Consider the following 21,244-nt stretch of genomic DNA (forward strand, 5'->3'; position numbering starts at 1 on the left):
CCTGGTAGGAGCAGAACCTGTGGCATTTCCTGTTGGCCCGGGAGGCAAACAGGTCTATCTGGGGAAACCCCCACCTCTGGAAGATTGTGTAAGCCACATCTGGGCGAAGGGACCACTCGTGGGAGGCGAAGGACCTGCTCAGATGGTCGGCCAACGTGTTCTGCACCCCTGGCAGAAAAAACGCTTCTAGGCGAATCGAGTGGGTCACGCAAAGATCCCAGAGGAGCATCGCTTCGTTGCAAAGCGGGGAGGACCGGGCTCCGCCCTGCTTGTTCACATAGAACATTGCTGTGGTGTTGTCTGTGTACACCGCTACACAGCGGTCCTGGAGGTGGGCCAGAAAGGCGAGACACGCCAAACGGATCACTCTCAGCTCCCGGACGTTGATGTGGAGGGAGAGCTCCTGGGCTGACCAGAGACCCTGGGTGTGTAGGTCTCCTATGTGAGCACCCCATCCGAGCGCCGAGGCGTCTGTGGTCAGGGTGACAGACGGGCGAGGAGGGCGGAATGGGACCCCTGCGCAGACAATCCCTGGATCCAGCCACCAGGTGAGCGTCTGGAGAGTGGGCTGTGCCACCGTCACCACCATGTCTATGGGGTCGCGATGGGGGCGGTACACCGACGCCAGCCACATTTGGAACGGGCGAAGTCGTAGCCTTGCGTGCGCGGTCACAAACGTGCACGCTGCCATGTGACCCAGCAGGCGCAGGCAGGATCGCACCGTTGTCGTAGGGAAGGCCTGCAGTGTCCGTATGAGCGAGGCCATCGTCTCGTGCCGAGGACGAGGGAGGCAGGCTCTGGCCAAATTGGAGTCGAGGACCGCTCCTATAAACTCCACCCTTTGTGCTGGAATTAAGCTGGACTTCTCGGCATTGATAAGCAGGCCCAGAGACCGGAACAGATGCAGAATCTCGGTCACCTGAGCCGCTACCAGCTCTTGGGAGCGACCGCGAATCAGCCAGTCGTCGAGATATGGGTACACATGAATTCGACGACGGCTGAGGGCTGCGGCCACGACCGCCATACACTTGGTGAACACTCTCGGTGCGGTGGAGAGGCCGAAGGGTAGTACCGCAAACTGGTAGTGAGCTTCGTTGACCACGAAGCGCAGGTAGCGTCTGTGGGGGGGGGGGTAAATTGCCACATGAAAGTATGCATCCTTCATGTCGAGGGTGGCAAACCAGTCTCCCGGATCCAAGGAAGGAATAATGGTCCCCAAGGTCACCATACGAAACTTGAGCTTGCACAGGTGTCTGTTGAGCTCTCGGAGGTCTAAGATGGGACGAAGGCCTCCTTTCGCCTTGGGGATTAGAAAGTACCTGGAGTAGAATCCCCTGCCCCGCCTGCTGCGAGGCACCTCCTCGATAGCACCCACGCTCAACAGAGTCTCGACCTCCTGTAAGAGGACTTGCTCGTGAGAGGGGTCCCTGAAGAGGGACTGGGAAGGTGGGTGGGAGGGAGGGGGCGAAATAAACTGCAGGTGGTAGCCGTGCTGGACGGTGTTGAGGACCCAGCTGTCCGACGTTATGGAACGCCACGCCTGGAGGAATCGGGAAAGGCGACTTGAAAACAATAGGGATGGATCCGGGAGGGAGAGTGGTGGGCCGTCCTCGGGCGTCCCATCAAAAGGCCGGTTTTGGGCCTTGAGGAGCCTTGGAGGAGCTCTGGGCCTGGTTACGCCGACCCCCCGATGGTCTACGGTGGAAAGGGGCCGCTCGGCGATTATTAAATGGCCGGGACCTGGCCTGGGTGAAGGGCCGGTAGGGCTGTTGCCGGAACGATCGTCTTTGGGTAGCCGGGGTGTGCATTCCCAAAGTCCGAATAGCAACCCTCCCATCCTTCAGGGTCTGGATTCTCGTGTCCGTCTTTTCAGAGAAGAGACCCCGAGTCTCAAAGGGGAGGTCCTGGAGGGTGTATTGTACCTCCGGCGGCAAGGTGGAGGATTGCAGCCACGCAATACGCCGCATTGTTATCCCGGAAGCCATGGTTCTGGCTCCCGAGTCCGCGGAGTCCACGGCCGCTCGAATCAAGGTCCGGGAGGCTATCTTGCCCTCGTCCAGGAGCGCCGAGAATTCCCGGCGAGAGTCCTGTGGGGTCAACTCTGCAAATTTACCCAGGCACCCCAAGATGTTGAAAGTGTACTGGGAAAGGAGGGCCATTTGGTTTGCAATGCGGAGCTGAAGGCCTCCCGCTGAATAGATTTTTCGCCCCAAGAGGTCCATGCGCTGCGACTCCTTGGACTTTGGCGCAGCGGCCAGCTGCCCGTGCCTTTCCCGGTCGTTCACGGACTGGACAACCAGAGAGTCCGGGGCTGGGTGGACATACAAGTATTCGTACCCCTTGGGCGGAACGGAATATTTTCTCTCCACCCCTCGCGCCGTGGGGGGAACGGAGGAAGGCGACTGCCAGATGGTAGCATTATTCCACTGGATTGTGCGGATAAATGGCAGTGCTACTCTCACAGGGGCCTCCGCTCCCACGACATCGGTAACTGGGTCATCGACCTCTTGGACCTCCTCAATGGGCAGGTTAATGGCCTTAGCTACCCGTCGGAGAAGGTCCTGATGCGCTTTCAGGTCAATAGGCGGGGGTTCGGATGGTGAAGCCCCCGCCACCGCCTCGTCAGGGGAGGAGGACGAGGATTGGCCTGGTAGCACCTCCTCAGGCATTTGCTCTGCCCCCGGGCGATCAGCCGCCAGTGTCTCCTGCCCCAAAGGCGGGCCTCGAGGGGAGGTAGTCTGTCCCGTTGGAGACGGAGGGGGCCTGCTGATAGTGGCCTCCGGCACGGAACGCGCCGCACTCGCCTGTCTCGGTGGAAGGGGGGGCCCTTGCTCATGTTGTGCCCGGGTACCCAAAATCCCCACTGCTGGGGTCCATGGTCTCGTGGAAGAGACTCTGCCCTGAAGTCCACCACACTGCCCTCAGCGGAAGCAATGGAGGGTTCCCGCGAAGGCCAGGGAGGGGCTGTGGCGGTCCCCGAGCGGACGGCCGACGCCGGCGTCACGTGTCCCGCCGGTGCCGAAGGGCGGTGCCGGTCGTGAGACGTCAGCGGAGAGCGTGACCTGCGCGAGGCGCGGTACCGGGAGCTCGACCGACGGCGCCGGGAGCTCGACCGACGGCGCCGGGAGCTCGACCGACGGCGCCGGGAGCTTGATCTCGAGCGCGAGCGGCGGTGTCGCGAGCGGCTCCGGAAGTCACGGTGCCGAGAGCGATACTTGGAACCGGACCTGCTGCGGTGCCGGCGACCCGGTGACTGGGACCGTCGCCGGGAGTGCGACCGGCCCCGCGATTGAGAGCGGTGCCGGGACTGCGACCGATGCCGAGACGGGGAGCGGCGTCGTGATGTAGACCGCCTTCCGGACTGGGACCGGTGCGGCGGCGACTGCCTCCGAGAGAGGGACCGGGATCGAGACCGAATCCTGGAGCGCCGACCGTCTCGCTCAGCCGGGGAAGGAGGCCGCATCATCAGCGGTTTGCCTATTGACTTAGGCGCCCTCACCGGCGGTGCCGGGGGCCGGAGGCTCTGAGCTTCCGTGAGCTCAATCAGCTCCCTCACCGTCGCAAACGCCTCAGGCGTGGACGGGATCCGCAGCTCCTCCTCGGTGGGTACCGGGGAGCTGGGGGGTGCCGGACTCGACGGCCCTTGCGGCGCCGGAGTCGACGGCACGGTGCACTGCCTGTGCACTGCCTCAGCCTGAACCGTTTTTGTCGGCGGCGGCTGGGCTAACGGCTTCTGTGACTGCTTTGCAGAGGCCGTCTTCGGCGCCTTATGCTTCCTTCCTGGGGAGAGGGAGTGGTGCCGGGACTTCGGTGCTGGGTGCCGAGGACCCTCCACGGCACCGGAGCGGCTCGGTGCTGCCGGTGCGCTGCTCGCCGAGGAAGGCTTCGGCGCCGGTGGAGTTGGCGCCGGAGGCTGGAGCGAAGCCTCCATCAGCAGCTGCTTCAGATGAGAGTCCCGCTCCTTCCTCGTTCGGGTTTGAAGGCCACGCAGATCGGGCACTTGTCAGTCCTGTGCGACTCTCCGAGGCAGCGGAGGCAGGAGTCGTGCGGGTCACTCACCGGCATGGGCCGCTGGCAAGCCGCGCAGGGCTTGAATCCCGGTGCCCCGGGCATAAGCCCGCACCGGGAGCGGAAGAAGAGGGCTAACCCCTCTAATTCCCTACGAAACTACACTATACAACTATATATACAACTAGAACAATTAACTTAACTAACTACTAACAACTATGTACACTATAACTATGGAGAACGCTAGGGCTGTGGAGGTAAGGGAGCACTCCACTGTTCCTACTGGCCGTCACGGGCGGGAAGAAGGAACTGAGGAGCGGACGGGCCGGCTGGGGTATATATCCAGCGCCATACCGGCGCCACTCCAGGGGGCGCCCAGCCGGCCCGCCGGAGTTGCTAGGGTAAAAATGTTCCGGAGAAGCCATGCACGCGCGGCGCGCACACCTACATGGAATGCATAGGAGCAATCACTCGAAGAAGAATATTTATTCTTTTCAAGTGCTTATTTATCTCCTAGCCAGCCTTAGAAAACCTCTACTATTTTTGTATACATTAAACAGATTGAATTCAAAGTTGCTAGCCATTTATTTGTCACAATAATAATAATAAATATGTAACTGGATGGCATACTGTAAGAGGAAATCTGAAAATTTAAAATCTCTAGAACATTAAAGGCAGTGGCCTGGCTGGGAAAACGCCACAGCTTACTTTATTATATTTATCACTTTTAAGTTGAAAATGTTCAATATTTTAAAAGAATATTCCCCCCTCCACCATTTTGTTCATCCCCATTTAAATTTATGTATTTATTTTTGGTAACAGTACAAGAAAAACAACATAGTGGTTTGTGTTAATTTAAAATGAAAAAAAATGAATCTGCGGTAAAAATTAAATTTGAGAAGTTGCTTGAAAAAAATATCCTGTCCAAATAGATATCTTTAAAAGAGTAAATAATAGGCACAAAAAGGGAATAGAAAGCACATATGCAAAGTACAGCAAAGGCACAGATCTTAGAAATTCAAGAACGCAAAATGCAAAATACATAATGTTTTCAAAATTCAAAGCATGAGTTCAATCATGTCTTTGTTATTAATGGTTATTATGATTGACATATATAAATTGGCCAAAAAAAAGTGTTTTTCAAGTGTATTCCCAATGTCAAATGTTTTCCACAAGCACATTCTCATTAAAAAAAGTAAAGAAGCTTACTAAACAGATTCAAAAGTGAAACATCTAAGTACTGACAGGTTTCAGAGTATCAGCCGTGTTAGTCTGTATCCACAAAAAGAACAGGAGTACTTGTGGCACCTTAGGGACTAACAAATTTATTTGAGCATAAGCTTTCGTGGGCTACAGCCCACTTAATCAGATGCACAGAATGGAACATATAGTAAGGAGCAGGAGTAGATGAACAGGATACTGCTTATCTTAATTAAAACTCCCCCCTTTTCATGTTCTCTGTATGTGTTTGTATATATATCTCCTTACTATATGTTCCATTCTATGCATCCGATGAAGTGGGCTGTAGCCCACAAAACTTATGCTCAAAGAAATTTGTTAGTATCTAAGTATTGGTATTCCATAATGTAGCTTATTCATGTGCCAATATGCTTTCTCAGGCACACTACCATACTGCCAGCTAACGCATACAAAGGGTACCCTTAACCAATACTTTGCAACAAATAGGCTACGTCAGTCAATTATAAGCAGCATTGCTTAAACCAGTAGTTCTCAACCAGGGGTACACATACCTCTGGGGGTATCCAGCAGTCTTCCAGAGGGTACATCAACTCATCTAGATATTTACATACTTTTACAACAAGCTACATAAAAAGCACTAGAAAAGTCAGTACAAACTAAAATTTCATACAGACAATTACTTGTTTATACTGCTCTATATGCTGAAATGTAAGTACAAAATTTATATTCCAAAATATTTATTTTATAATTATATGGAAAAATGAGAAAGTAAGCAATTTTTCAGTAATAGTGTGCTGTGACACTTTTGTATTTCTATGGCTGATTTTGCAAGCAAATAGTTTTTAAGTGAGGTGAAACTTGGGGTACGCAAGAGAAATCTGACTCCTGAAAGGTCTGGGGTACAATAGTCTGGAAAGGTTGAGAGCCACTGGCTTTAACTGAATGAGGAATATTTTTATGCATGAGTGCAAGTTATCAAAATTGCAGCCACACAACAGGCATAAACAGATTACAGTAATATATTGCTTATTTGGATAATGAAGGATTTTTGTCACCTCTAATATCCTGCACATTCCTTAGGGGAAAAAAAAAGAGGTTATAATTTGATTGTGTCTGGTGGCCAAGTCAATGATTCAGACAATGGCAACAAGCTTTCTAAGGTCACTGATGCATTACTTCTGGTGCTCCTGTAGGTACTGTCCATTTTATTTTATAGATATCCGGATCTGCTTGTCTCAGAGGAAAATGCATTAAGATCAGAGTTTAGAAATTATTTTAAAACCAGAAAATATCAAAGGGTTTTACTTTGTAAAGGTCCGACTTAACATTGTTCTTTCCTTCCTTCCTTTTACCCAATCTGATATTGGATATTGTTTCCAAAGCTATTTGGGAAGAATCTCTGGTATCTGAGCTTAGAATAACAGAAGAACAGAGTTTCAATATGAAAAGATTTCAAGATGCCCAGTACTTTGTTCTAAACTAAACAGTAATATGCATTCAAATGTCAACGAAGAATTTTATACAATCTGACCTGACCAAAAATAAAGTAAGGGGTAAGATCATTTGAATTACCGACCTTGTCTTGAATATTTTGAAAAGCAAACGAGGAAGGAAGAAAAATGCTGTGGCAAAGAGAAGATGGGACTTCGACATGAGATAGCCTCATGTTTGGTGCACTGGTATGAAAAGGCCACAGTTGGTGTGACTGGATGCAATACTCATCTAAGGACTGGAAAAAGACTAGAATTCCTGGTCAGGCCCCTATGCAGGCAGGAAGGCAGGCAATGTACAGGAAATCCAGACCAAAGACAGCTACATCTCTAACTCTCCAGACGACTAGCCTGGAAGGTAGGAACAGCAAAAGAAAATCAACTGCTGGGACTCAGACAAGACCAACCAAAAACACTGGGAAGTACCTGGTTATAAGGAGTGGCAAGAAATCCAGGTATATACTCAATAGGAAAAAAAGATTGCTTTCAGGGAGATTTTTGAAAGAGCTGCTTTTGAAACAGCCATGAATTGGTGTACCTTTGCACCCTGAGAGAACGGAGTTATTTTATCTGTTTAAGCTGCATTGTGCCCAAAGGAAAGACAATTAAGGGGCTAGGATGGCTGGATCATGGTCGGGGCAGGAGGTGAAGGAAGTGGTTGTGGGAAAGGCAGTGGAGATTTCGGTTTCTGGATCTTTTGCCTGACTTGTTTGTACAGCCTAAGGCTCGAGCTCTCAATACAGGGGAGAAAGGAGCTTACCATCACCTCCTTAGTACTAAGTAGTGTTACAGGTTATATTTATTTGTGACCCACAAGAAAATTCAAATTAAAAACACTTGCCTACAAGAATATCCTGAGAACAAGCAACCAACAACTGTAGATTGAAACTTCTATTCCTCTATCACTACCTTTAAATCACTGACAAAGAAGGTCTCTGGAGAAGCTGGATATAGTTTTGCTAGCATTTCATCACAGACTGAAAATACCTCAGTTTCAGCTGGTGATAAACTCCTTTGAGGGTTATTCAGGGTTATCAGGGAAGTTAAATTGGATAAATTTCAGAGTAGCAGCCGTGTTAGTCTGTATCCGCAAAAAGAACAAGAGTACTTGTGGCACCTTAGAGACTAAAATTTATTTGAGCATACGCTTTTGTGGGCTACAGCCCACTTCACTGGATGCATAGACTGGAACATACAGCAAGAAGATATTTATACATACAGAGAACATGAAAAGGTGGAAGTAGCCATACCAACTGTAAGAGGCCAATCAATTAAGATGAGCTATCATCAGCAGGAGAAAAAAAACTTTTGAAGTGATAATTGAGATGACCCATAGAAGGTGTGAGGATACTTAACATGGGGAATTAGATTCATTATACTAATTATCACTTCAAAAGTTTTTTTTCTCCTGCTGATGATAGCTTATCTCGATTGATTGGCCTCTTACAGTTGGTATGGCTCCTTCCACCTTTTCATATTGTCTGTATGTATAAATATCTTCTTGCTGTATGTTCCAAATTGGATAAAGTATCAGAAAAAGTGTCAGACTCCAGTGTGATGTTTTTATCATTTATGACTGTTTGCAATGACAGCTTTGCATTTTGGGGAGGGCATGAGAAACAATTTTGCTATTACTTAGTCTATAAGGTGCCACAGGACTCTTTGCTGCTCTCCCACACCAGTAATCACATCGCATTATGGCACAGGACTGGCATTAGAATTTTTGGAAGGACCATTAGAATGACTTTTGTATCCCTCTCTCCAAATTTTCAGGCTAACATCAAACTTCTCCGCTGTGGTAGAACTGAAGACCAGATGATTATGATGGAGATTGTGCATAGTGAGTATTTAAAAACATATATTAAGGGACAATTCTCCATATATTGTAGGGACTCGGGCTGCTAGGGCTCTCATTCACAAAGAATGGATACATACAGAGTAGGTGATTTTCTTTGTCTTTTCTCCAATTTAACTAGAAAACCCCAACTAGTCAACAATATTAATGTAACTTAATCACTCAAAATCCCATCATTTTCCCTAAAAATGTTCAGTCTCCAGGGAAGCACAATACATAAAATTAATGAACCTAAAAATCTGTGCTTTTCTTGTTTCTTCCCTTTCCTTATTAGTTCTTTACTTTCATCTCCACACCATTTTGTTCTCATTTCTATCCTTGATCATTCTGTTTGAAAGACATCTATCTTCCTCTTTTTCACATTTGTTCCCATTTTGCTGTCCACTGCTTTATTTCTTCCTGGGTTACACTGTCTCTACCACCCCCCTCTAGAACCCAAGTATTCTCATCTCTGTCCTATATATTCCACCATGTTATCCACTGTCCCTTCTAGGTCCTTCCTCAGCTCCCTTTCTAATATTATACACAGCACTTAAGAGGTGCTTTTCACACCAGTGATAATCACATGACTGCCATTGTGGGGAAGGTTAGGATTATTACCTCCATTTTACAAGCAGAGCAATTGAGGCAGAAAGCAAGTCAGTGTGGAATACAAACTTCCCCTGCTCCAAGACCCAAGCATAAATGACTAGATCTAGGTATCTGACACTAATGAGATACTTCTTGTGGCCTGAGGTCTCACTGACTCCTCAACAGAAGAGTTGGCTTAATACAGGGGCGGGCAAACTTTTTGGCCTGAGGGCCACACCGGGTTTCCGAAATTGTATGGAGGGCCAGTTAGGGGAGGCTGTGCCTCCCCAAACAGCCAGGCGTGGCAAGGCCCCCGCCCCCTTCTCATCCCCTGACGGCCTCCCCAGGACTCCTGCCCCATCCACACCCCTGCTCCATCCACCCTCCCCTGCTCTCAGTCCCCTGACCATCCCCAGACCTCCCACCCCTGACTGCCCCCTGCCGCCCCATCCAACCCCTCCTCTCATTCCTGACTGCCCACCCAGGACCCCTGCCCCCATTCAATCCCCCTGTTCCCTGTCCTCTGACTGTCCCGACCCCTATCCACACCCCTGTCCCCTGACCACCACTCCGAACTCCCCTGCCCTCTATCCAATCCCCCCGTGCTCTCTGCCCCCTTACCGCGCTGCTTGGAGCACCAGTGGCTGGCAGTGCTACAGCTGCGCCACCCAGAGCACCAGGACAGGCAGCTGTACCACCTGGCTGGAGCCAGCCATGCCACTGCGCAGCACAGAGTGCCGGGTCAGGCTGCGGCTCTACAGCTCTACAAGAGCTCGCAGCCCCGCCACCCAGAGCATTGTGCCAGTGGCACAGTGAGCTGAGGCTGTGGGGGAGGGGGAACAGCAGGTGAGGGGCCGGGGGCTAGCCTCCCAGGCCAGGAGCTCAAGGGCCGGGCAGGAGGATCTCGCGGGCCTGATGTGGCCTGCAGGCCATAGTTTGCCCACCTCTGGCTTAGCAGCAGACAGCTGAAAGGCAGCTTTCAGCAGCCCTAGAACAATCAACAACAGACCTTACCCTCCCTTTAGAGCTACAAAATTATCTGGGGATCTCCCCCACTAAAAATTAAAGCAGGCATAGCTGTGGGTTTCATGAATCACAAGATCAGCTGTGGGTAGCTGTTTGGTGGGCTATAAACAGCACAAGAATTTTTTTGGGTGGAGGAGGGGAATCAGTGACAAACTATCATCCCTAGCAAGCTATTTTAACTGGTTTACATTCACAAGGCTCTCTCTGAAAAGAGGCTTTGTGGGGGAGGGAGAGAGAAAAAGAGAGAGAAGGAATTGAGGCTAGTGGTGGGGAGGACAAGGCCACATGTTTTCTCACTGTCAGAGAAAACATGGTGAAGGTAGAACTCCAAGAAAAGATTTAAATTTACCCTAAAAAAATTAGCAAGAATTCATCAGTTTCAAAAGAAATCCGACTTGGATGAGAAAACTAAAATCTAAATAACCAAGACCCAATTTAAGTAGAGTAGTAGATGTTATTAAACTATTTGGTTTCAAAATATTTGTAATTTTAAGTCTGCACATATACCCTGTTTCTGAGATATTTTTAAAGCATCTGTTCCCCATTAATTTAAACGGAGGGCATGGCTACACTTGGCAGATGTAGAGCGCTGTGAGTTAAACCCGCCTACGTAGAGTGCAGTAGGGAAAGCGCTGCAGTCTGTCCACACTGACAGCTGCTTGTGCACTGGCGTGGCCACATTTGCAGCACTTGCAGCATCATTGGGAATGGTGCATTATGGGCAGCTACCCCAGCATGCAAGTGACTGCAACATCCTTTTCAATGGGGGTGGGGTGGAGTGTGACCGGGAGTGTGTTGTGTGTATGTGGGGAGAGAGAGTGGGTTTTTGGGGTGCTGAGAGCATGTCAGCATGCTGTCTTGTAAGTTCAGACAGCAGCAGACCTCCCGCTTCTCTCTCTCACACACAGCATTCCACACTAATGGCTTGCATGCCGGCTGTCAGAAACGGAGCTTTGAAAGGGCATTTCCGCATTCCTACAGGAGTTCAAAACAATGACAAGAGTGGCCACTTGACTTAAGGGGATTATGGGACATTTCCGGAGGCTGATCAGAGTGCAGTAACGCAACACCTTGTTCACACTGACGCCCGTGCGTTGTAGTCAAGGCGCAGCAAACATTATTCCTCTCGCCAAGATGGAGTACCAGCAACGCTGTAGCTGCAGAGTCAGAGCGCTCTACGTGCCTTGTCAGTGTGGATGGGAAGTGAGCTAGGGTGCCCGGAGCTCCTTTATTGCACTGTAACGCGCAAGTGTAGCCAAGCCCTAAGTCAATATTTTGTCATTTACTATAATCACCTTTTATTTTTTATTTACATATGTTTAAAAAGCCAATATTCTTTATGTAAAAAGATATCTTACCTATCATTCCACATATGCAGAGTGCAAGTCTAAAAGTTGGTACTTTAGTCCAAAACAGGAATCTAATAAACCACATATGGACTAAAACTGCAAAGACAGTTTATCCTAACCAGATAAACTACGGTATTTTTAAAAAATAGTTTTCAAATACATGTAGTCCAAACTTAAAAAAAAAAAAATTATCCTTAGGGTGTATATTTGTACATCAAAGTGATCCTGGAATGATTTGTGCTTGTATACATACATGAAAACCTCAATTTAAAGGCCATTAAATATGTTATTTAATGGAATCATTGATCCAAACAGAACATAAACAGTAGGAAAACATCTTTTAAGAAAACATTTTTGCATTAGCAATTGCATCCAGAAGTGTAAAAACAAAACAGTATAGAATAGGGGTTGAAAAATATTACTAATTTAGGAACGCATTCTGACCATATTTGATGCTTAATGCTTTTCCAGTAATGTAAAAATACAAAATTATACACAGAGTATTCCCAGTGTTACTGTGGCAAAAAACAAACAAACAAACAAACAAACCCTTAAAGTGTTTATTCTACCTGTTTGCTATAATTTTTCACCCCACGTCCAGATATCTCCAGCTTTTCCTGCAATTCGGCTACTTCCAACTGAAGTTCATGAATTCTGAAATATATTTACAATATAGTGCATATGTCCAGATTGGTTTCATTCAGTAATTCAACATACATATTCTAGTGATATAGAGTTTCAACAGTTTTCTATTAATATTTGCACCTTGCCTCCGCAAGAGATACACTGGACTAAACAGAAGAGTTTTGGTCATGCATAATATAGGTACAGAGGCATCAGTATGAAAAGTAGATGAGTTTTAATAGAAGAAAATCAGGAAGATATCAGAAAAGCTTTTTTTAAATGACTAGAGCCTTATACAAGTTCAAGTTCCCAGGACAAACAAACATTCTCAATACACAACCAGAAAAGGACAGACACACACACAGAAAATATATAATATATAATAAGATGAAACATCCTCTCCACAAAACACTACCCTCTTGGCTTCAGTTCACAGTATTTGAACTAAAATTCATTTAAGGCACCATAGTAGAATCTCAAGGGAAATGCTTTAAGACAATAAGCTGTTTATTAAATCTCCGTTGCTAGTGTGTTATAGATTTATAGTATTATACAGATAAGACAGAAAATATCATATTGCCTCTATATAAATCCATGTTACGCCCACATCTTGAATTGTGTGCAGATCTTGTCAGCCCATCTCAAAAAAGATATATTGGAATTGGAAAAGGTAAAGAAATGGGCAACAGAAATGATTGGGGGTATGGAATAGCTTCCGTATGAGGAGAGATTAATAAAACTGGGACTTTTCAGCTTGGAAAAGAGACAACTAACGGAGGGATAAGAAAGATGTCTATAAAATCATGACTGGTGTGGAGAAAGTAAATAAGGAAGTGTTATTTAGTTCTTCTCATAACACAAGAACTAGAGGTCACCAAATGAAATTAATAGGCAGCAGGTTTAAACCAAACAAAAGGAAGTATTTCTTCACACAACGTACAGTCAACCTGTGGAACTCCTTGGCAGAGGATGTTGTGAAGGCCAAGACTATAAGAGGGTTCAAAAAAGAACTAGATAAATTCATGGATGACGTCCATCAATGGCTATTAGTCAAGATAAGCGGGGATGGTATCCCTAGTGTCTGTTTGCCAGAAGCTGGGAATGGGCGACAGGGGGATGGATCATTTGATGATTACCTGTTCTATTCATTCCCTCTGAAACACCTGGCATTGGCCACTGTTGGAAGACAGGATACTGGTCTAGATGGACCATTGGTCTGATCCAGTATTGCCATTCTTATGTCATACACAGAAATTAAGAATGAAGAAATGTAATCTTTATTCCATATTGAGAGCACTGTCAGTCAATAAAAATGATATTCAGTATAACAACTAGACTGTTCTTAAAGAATATTTATTTCTTTTCCTAGAGAAATCATTTGATTTCTCTGGTGTCATTACCACAGACATACATGAATGACTAAATCTCCATGCACTTACAGGTTCTTCTTGGCAAAAAAAAAAAAAAAAAATCTAGAAGGGCTATAGAGTAGCAAATCAAGTAAATGTGTGATTGGTGCTGCAAAGCTTCATAGCAATGAGACATGAAATGCTATATGATGTCAAAGATTAAAGAATGATGAGAAAAACATTGTTACAACAGCAAATATATATTACCAACATTTCAACATTTTGAAAAAAATAAATCTTTAAATCACCTGTTATCAGCCACTTGAAGAAGATCTGCAACATACGGGTCATCTGGCTGAGGAATTGGATAGGCACTGACTCCTGAAGGAGGGACAGGTTGATCAATCTGCATGAGTTGACGCCTGAATGGAATGTTTCTTTTCCTGCCACCTAAAAATCCACAAATGCTTATTACTTGAAATTGAAGTAAAAGAGGATATTCTATTTTCATCTGAGGTGAAGTATTCAATAGCTTCAGAATTGGCATGTTCCTCCTTTCATCACAGAGAAGCGCCCATGAATAGAAGTCAGACATTCTTGACAACATCCTTAATAAAATACTACACCAGGGGTCAGCAACCTATGGCACGCGTGCCAAAGACGGCACGTGAGCCGATTTTTAATGGCATGCTGCTGCCTGCTGGGGTCTCGGCAGCAGGCTGAGCCAGACCCCGGCAGGCAGCAGCATGCCATTAAAAATGCTGCCTGACCCAGCCCGCTCTTCTCCACCCCCCCGGCCTACCACTCTCTCCAGCGGGGGCAGAAGCAAGCTTGGTCCTGCCGGCTGCTGCTGTATGGTAGGCTCCGCTGGCAGCCAAGCTTCCCCCTCCCCCGCCTCTTTCCCCAGCGTGCTGTGTCGAGCCCCACCTCCTCTCCCTCCCTGCCGCCGATGGCCCTTGCGAGGGAGGGGAGAAGAGCAGCCCCAGCACCCTTGCTGCTCAGACCGGTAAGGATGCGGGGAAGGGAGGCAGGAGTGGGGCGTATCCCTCCAGACCCCTGCCGTGAGGCGCTCAGGGCAGGAGGCTGGGAGCACCCCGTTGATCCCAGCTCACCACCCCCTAGCCCTCTGCCCTGACTCCTGCACTCCACACACCTCCTGCCCTGACTCCTGTACTCCCCACACATATCCAGCCCCCCCACACCCTATGCCCTGACTCTTGCATCCCCCACATACCCATCCCCCACCATGAGCACCAAATGGGAGCTCCTGCACCCTCCCCATATTCCCACCGGCACCCCTTGCACCAAATGGGAGCTGCCCAGGTAAGCACTCCACACTCAAACCTCTTGCCCCAACCCTGAGCCCCCTCCCTCATTCTAGCTCCTGGCCAGACCCTGCACCCCAACCCCCAGCCTGCTCCTTCACCCCCAGCCCTGTGCTCAGTGCATGCACACCCTCAGCTCAGTGCAGAGAGAAAGAGGAAGAGAATGGGCCAGAACCAGGGAGAAGGTAGCTACCCACTCTATGTGGGCAGGGCCGGGACCCCAGGCTGGCAGTATTCTTGTTGAAGGAAATAAGAGTTATATTTGGGGAAGGACTGAAACCAGGACTCCAGCATTTGGTCTTATAAAAAGATAAGGGATCCCCGGGGAGTGTTGGAGCACACTACACCCATGCCCTGGGGATGCATTTCACTGCTCACTAGGTGGGGTTGTGTATTTTTCCTCTGAAACTTACATTTTATGTCAAATTTCAAACCAAAACAAGAACGAACAAAAACACCTTCATTAAACATCCCATTTTAAAAATTAAGTATTGTAAAGTTTCACTTTAATAGTTTGACAGCCTGGAGATTGATGTCCTAATTATCCTCAGAACAGGTACACATGGGTATTTTCCTGCCAATGTGACTCCCCCTAGAGGTGGAGAGCCCAATTCTTACATTAGATCAGAGGCAGGCAAACTTTTTGGCCTGAGGGCCGCATTGGGTTTTGGAAATTGTATGCAGGGCTGGTTAGAGGAGGGGGGGGGCGTGGGCCGGCCCCATCTGCACCCCTGCCCCGCCCCACTTCTCGCCCCCTGATGCCCTCTCCCCGCTCCCTGTCCCCTGACCGGCCCCGGAACCCCCGCCCCTGACTGCCCCCTCCAACCCCCCACTCCTTCCTGACTCCCCCCACCGGACTCCTGCCCCATCCAACCGCCCCTCTTCCCTGTCCCCTGACTGCCCTTGACTTCCCCCCGCCGCCCCATCCAACCCCCCCCTTCCTAACTGCCCCACCAAACCTCTGCCCCCATTCAACCCCCCATTCCCTTCCCTCTGACCGCCCCGACCCTTATCCACACCCCCACCCCCTGACCACCACCCTGAACTCCCCTGCTCTCTATCCAACCCCCCAGCTCCCTGCCCCCTTACCGCGCTCCCTGGAGCACCGGTGGCTGGCAGCACTACAGACAGGCTGGGCTCTGCAGTGGCACTGCCACAGGAGCTCGCAGCCCCGCTGCCCAGAGCATTGTGCTGGCAGCAGGGCGAGCTGAGGCTCTAGGAGAGGGGGAAGAGCTGCGGGGGTTGGGGAGGAGCCGGGGGCTAGCCTCCCGGGCCAGGAGCTCAGGGGCCGGGCAGGAGGGTCCCACGAGCCGGACGTGGCCCATGGGCCGTAGTTTTCCCACCTCTGCATTAGATGGTAGTTCAGTATGAAGTCTTCTCAAAACTGCAGTCATTCTACTGAGACAAGTCACCAAATGAGCTAATTATACAGTGTATGTGCTCATGTACTCCTTATGGGCACCTAAATCCCACAATTAGGAAACAGGGAGGGCAGTAGAGTTTTCCCACAGTACAACACATTCATAGCACTAGAATGTTGATACTGAGGGCAGAAGACACTAGGCACTCTGGGATAGGGTTACTTTGACTTGGGTCTGTGTACTGTAGTGTGGATGCCAGAGCCCAAGGTTCAAACATGGATCAGAAAATCCTTAACCTAGAGTTAAAATGCAGTGTAGATGCTCCAGCCCAGGGTTCCCTGACATGGGTCAGCTAGCTTGACCCCCACTAACCTTAAGCTTACATTGCAATGTAATGTTACAGGGAGATGTGATGTGAGGCCTAAATGATCAAAGGACTATACTGAACAATATGCCAGACAAGAAGGGACTTTTGGGACAAACCTGCGAAGTGGATTTCCTGGGAAATGACTAGAGACAGGTTAATGCAAATTCCTCATCTCCAGTTAATGTAGCTTCAAAAGACTGGGTGTTTTCCTGTCAATTGTCTGCTGATCATATGTTATATGAGGCCAACATCAAAGGCCCAAACTGTATAAAGGAAAGACTGAACTATTCCTGGTTGTTCTGGTTCTGAATCTAGGACCATGTCTACAATAGCAAGCTTACAGCGGCACAGCTATACCAATGCAGCTGTGTTGCTGTGAGATTGCTCACGTGGCTGCTCTATGCCAACGAGAGGGACCTCTCCCATCAACATAGTTAAACCACCTCAATGAGCGGCGATAGCTATATTGGCGGGAGAAGCTCTCCCACCAACAAAGCACTATGCACACTACCACTTATGCTGGCAAAATGTATGGTGCTTACAGCATATGTGCTGACTCCATGGGTGCTCCAGGGCTGGAGCACCCATGTGAAAAAAATGGTGGGTGCTGAGCACCCATCGGCAGATCCCCTACCAGCACCTCCCCATCTCCCCAGCACCTCCAGGCTGCTGGTGGACCCACAGATCAGTGCCTCCCCCATCCCTCCCAGCGCCTCCCATCTGCCATAGATCAGCTGTTTTGCAGCCTCAGGAGGTACTGGGGTGGGGGCAGGGAGGAGGAGCAAGGGCACAGCATGCTCTGGGGAGGAACTGGGCAGGGAAGGGGTAGGGGTGGGAAGGAGCAGGGCGGGGTAGGTTTGTATTGTTTTTAATATGTTTGCTTATTGTTAAGGTGAAAGCATTATAGAGCATACTTGCTTATAAATAGCTGTGTGGTAACTTATAGTTGTGGGCCATTATGCTGTTTACAGCCTTCAAAAAATGCAGACGATGGGGCTTTCTGGGAATACCACAGTGTAGGCAGGGAACTGTGCCACCTGGAAAAACACCCTGTCAGGAGGGAGAGAGACATGGCTCTCTATCCAAGACACATGATGGCTGAGAAGCTGGAAGCCTAAAAGAAGCTAAGAGAAGCTGGATGCTCTTAAGGGATCCTGGAGGGGAGACTACAGGTGCAGTTGTCCTGCACTGTAACACTAAACATACCAAAATTATACGTTTGACATATGCTTTGACACTAATGGATGTCACATTGAGAAAAATAAAGATTGCCTGTATGAAGGAATAATTTCCACGGTCAGAATATTATGGAGCAACAAGAATCCTGGGATTCGCTAGCTATCATATAAGCATGGAATTGCAGACCAGTGCAAGTTTCTACAGCTACACAAGAGCCATAGAACTTTTATTGCCACAGAAATACACCTTGAGTGATGCTGTGTTAAAATGTTACAGCTGAAAAATAAACCACCATAAACAAAGCTACAAGATAATGTTTCTGTAGTAAAAAGGTGTTCAGTATAGGATTGAAGGAATCCTTCCAGTAATTCTGAAAGATGAGCGAGAGATTCACACCTGAAAATTTTGTGCAAATTCCCCAGCAGCAAAATTAAAATCAAGAGAATTGATTGGATTTTGACAGCTTCATTCATTATGTCTTTACAAAGCCACTGGAAAGTTTTTCAGAAATGCAGAAGTGAGTCTAAATTAGGAATTAATTAGCAGTAGAAGGCAAAAAACAGAGAGGAGGGACAAATAGTAGAGAGCAAGGAGGAGACAAAACACAGTGGAGAGAGATAAAACAGAAGGGAGGCTGAAAAAGTGACCTAGTAGTAGTGCATCAGCATTTGCAAATAACTTTCACATCTCCTAGGGAAGCATGAGCTAGGATCACTGCTTCTCCAGCACTCTCAGCACTTGACAAAAGGGATTCCTTGTGTCACTCTAGCAACCATCTCTGGCCAAATGATGTGTCACTCCTGGTCAGTAAACAACCTGTCTCTCCTTAAAACACTCCTTTTAGTGAGATTTCCACCATTTATCTATGTCCTACTAGCAGCAAAGCACTGAATTAAAAAAATTAAATTAAAATGTCAAAAGGATAAACAAAACAACATTTAGGGATATACTTGATGTGACTAAACTTAGCTCCTCATTGTTTACTTATGCCTCTTTCCTTACCCTTCCTTCCACCCATAACTCCAAATGGTCTGTCATTAATTTCATTACCTTATCAATCTAATTTATATTACAGATGCTTCTAGCAATCTTGACTATTTGCCTGTAAATTAAAGAGCCATGTGCACCAACAGTTTTTTTATATTGTATTATATTAATAAAAAAATATGAGGGATAGTACTGACTAGTTTCAGAGGCAGTAACTACTAGTTCTACTAATCAGAATATTAAATATGATGTTAGATCTTTGTGCATGGAATAGGGGTAATTGCAGAAGACTCTTGAGGGGGAAAATGAGAGGGGAAAGAAAGGAGTAAAGCCACAGACATAAAAGATGAGTACAATGTGTCATCAAGCAAGAAATGAACAAAAATCCCAAGGGAGGAGCATGAATGCATGGAGGTGAAAAAGAATAGAAGATAGCTTAATTTTAGCTAAATTGTACATGGATTTCTTTCAGATGCCAATAGTGGATAGGTAACCAAAAGAATTCAGAAATAAAACCTTAAATGTTGCAATTCCCCACGAACACTTCCCCATTTGAAAGGGTGTGGGAAAGGAAGTGAGAGAGAAGTTACCCTAACAAGTGAAATGAAACACTTGCACATGTTCATTTATCAGAGAGACCTGCAGAGAGAGACTACTTTAAGTTCTTTGAGTTCCCAGAGAGCTAGATCCTTGGTGCAGTATGATTGTTTAGTATTGGGGTGGAAAACTGACATCAGCTGCAAAAGCCAAGTAAGTGGCTCACAGAGGATCAACCAGATGCAAGGATGATGATCCTGAAGCTGTACAGCCAAAGTAGGTTCTCATGTTCCACATACCCTTCTTGCTATCAGCATACCAGTGAAAAGCAGGGGAGAGGCATGATTACTAAAAACAAGGAGGCTAGCATTTAGAAGCCACTATATTACTCTGATTTTGAACTAAGTTTACAGCCCTTTGTGGCTCTTACAGGACAGCAGCCCTCAGACTGCTCTAACAGGTTAAGTAACATGATGCTGACCATTACGGTGAAGTCAATATAGACAGGGACAAATCATATTAACCACAACCAATTGTACGATGTTAAAGACAAACTACTGAGACATGGGTTTACCCACGACCAGCTGACAGTGTTAAATATGATTTGCCATTGGTAGCAGAGTCACGGTCAAAATTATGTTGGTTAACATGATACCCTTAAGGTTGTGTTCTAACTATGTAATTTTCCAGAGGCAACTTTGCCCATACCACTCATCATCTTTCTTTGATAACAATATGTTACACAAATCTTTCTTAAACATACGGAAAAGCAGACTTGCAGAGCAGAGAGCCGAAAGTTTAAGAAGATAATCCCAGCTTCTCATCCTTACCTAGAAAGTAGAACATCATCACAGTTTGGGAAAAGTAAGACTATCTAGGATTGCTTTATATGCAGTGGTCGTACCTGGAGTTTGTACTACTGCTTGTAGATTCTTCTCCTGAAGTTGCTGAATTTTTTCAGTCTTGGCTTTGTTATCTCGCTCTAATGATCGAATTTTATGTATATATTGATTATTCAGAAATTTCAAGTCAGCTGTCTCATGTTCAACCTTTCTTAATGTGGCCTTCAAGTCTAGAAAAAAAACAAAACAATAGCTATCAATATTCTAATAGTACAAAAATATGCATAAAGGAGTCATATGTCCTCATTTTCAAAAACATGACAATTATATAGGGGCTGATACTGTTATGTAGTTCTTTAGATTTTTGCAAAGTTCATGCAAATTTTCTCTCATTATTACTAATATTTTATCAGCTGTTAAAGTCTTACTTCATGTAAGTAACATCTGAGTTTTATTTACAGATTATTATTATTGTTGTTGTTATTTTTATTCAGTACAGACAGACTCCAGTGGAATAAGCTGGAGACTCGTAGTTCTGTCAGACTGTAGAGCACAGGTCACGGCGGTGATCTGCAAAAGCAGCTTAAAGCTCAGCTTTGCCAATGATCTCGGCGATGCTCTGTGCAGGCTTTTCCTCTTGAGTTGTGCTGCTCTAACTTATGCCAGGCTGCAACAGACACAAGGGCTCAGAAACATCCTGGCCAGATCCTCTGAAGAAGTGAGTTTTTTATCCACGAAAGCTTATGCCCAAATAAATCTGTTAGTCTTTAAGGTGCCAGTGGACTCCTCGATGTTTCTGTGGATACAGACTAACATGGCTACCCCTCTGATCCTCTTTCTTGTAGCCATTAACTATTTATCCTTCTATGCCAGGAATAGTAAGTGGCATAAGCGATTACTATGACTGCTCTGTGCCATCCGAATATCACCCGTAGACTGATTTGCTCCTCCTTTGAAAGGGTTAATATGTCCTTATAGCCAGGACTACGCTGGTGGTGCAGCAAAGAAAACCGTCACTGGCTCTTCATTCATAGTGAGGATAGTAATGAAAAAAGAAGAGATAAATATACTGAAATACTGCTTTTGCTGATTACATTTGTCATTGTGATGCTACTGCACAAAACAGAACACAGACGCTTTAGCTTTCCCTGTCAATATTAAGGATACAATAATGT

General features: G+C 47.0%; 1 protein-coding gene across 7 annotated transcripts in view; it reads right to left on the reverse strand.

Moving 5' to 3' along the window:
- CEP135 (centrosomal protein 135) overlaps positions 1 to 21,244 on the reverse strand; it is an 89,196-nt gene that overhangs the window by 60,509 nt on the left and 7,443 nt on the right. For all 7 annotated transcript variants that reach the window (XM_045017477.1, XM_045017478.1, XM_045017483.1 and 4 more), the window contains 3 exons: positions 20,132 to 20,299; positions 13,780 to 13,921; positions 12,068 to 12,152 (listed from right to left, as the gene is read on the reverse strand). In XM_045017477.1, coding sequence (XP_044873412.1) covers positions 12,068 to 12,152; positions 13,780 to 13,921; positions 20,132 to 20,299 — 395 coding nt within the window. The remainder of the gene's footprint in view (positions 1 to 12,067; positions 12,153 to 13,779; positions 13,922 to 20,131; positions 20,300 to 21,244) is intronic.

This window comes from Mauremys mutica, chromosome 5, assembly GCF_020497125.1.
Source record: "Mauremys mutica isolate MM-2020 ecotype Southern chromosome 5, ASM2049712v1, whole genome shotgun sequence".
In the NCBI taxonomy this organism is placed as follows: Eukaryota; Metazoa; Chordata; order Testudines; family Geoemydidae; genus Mauremys; species Mauremys mutica.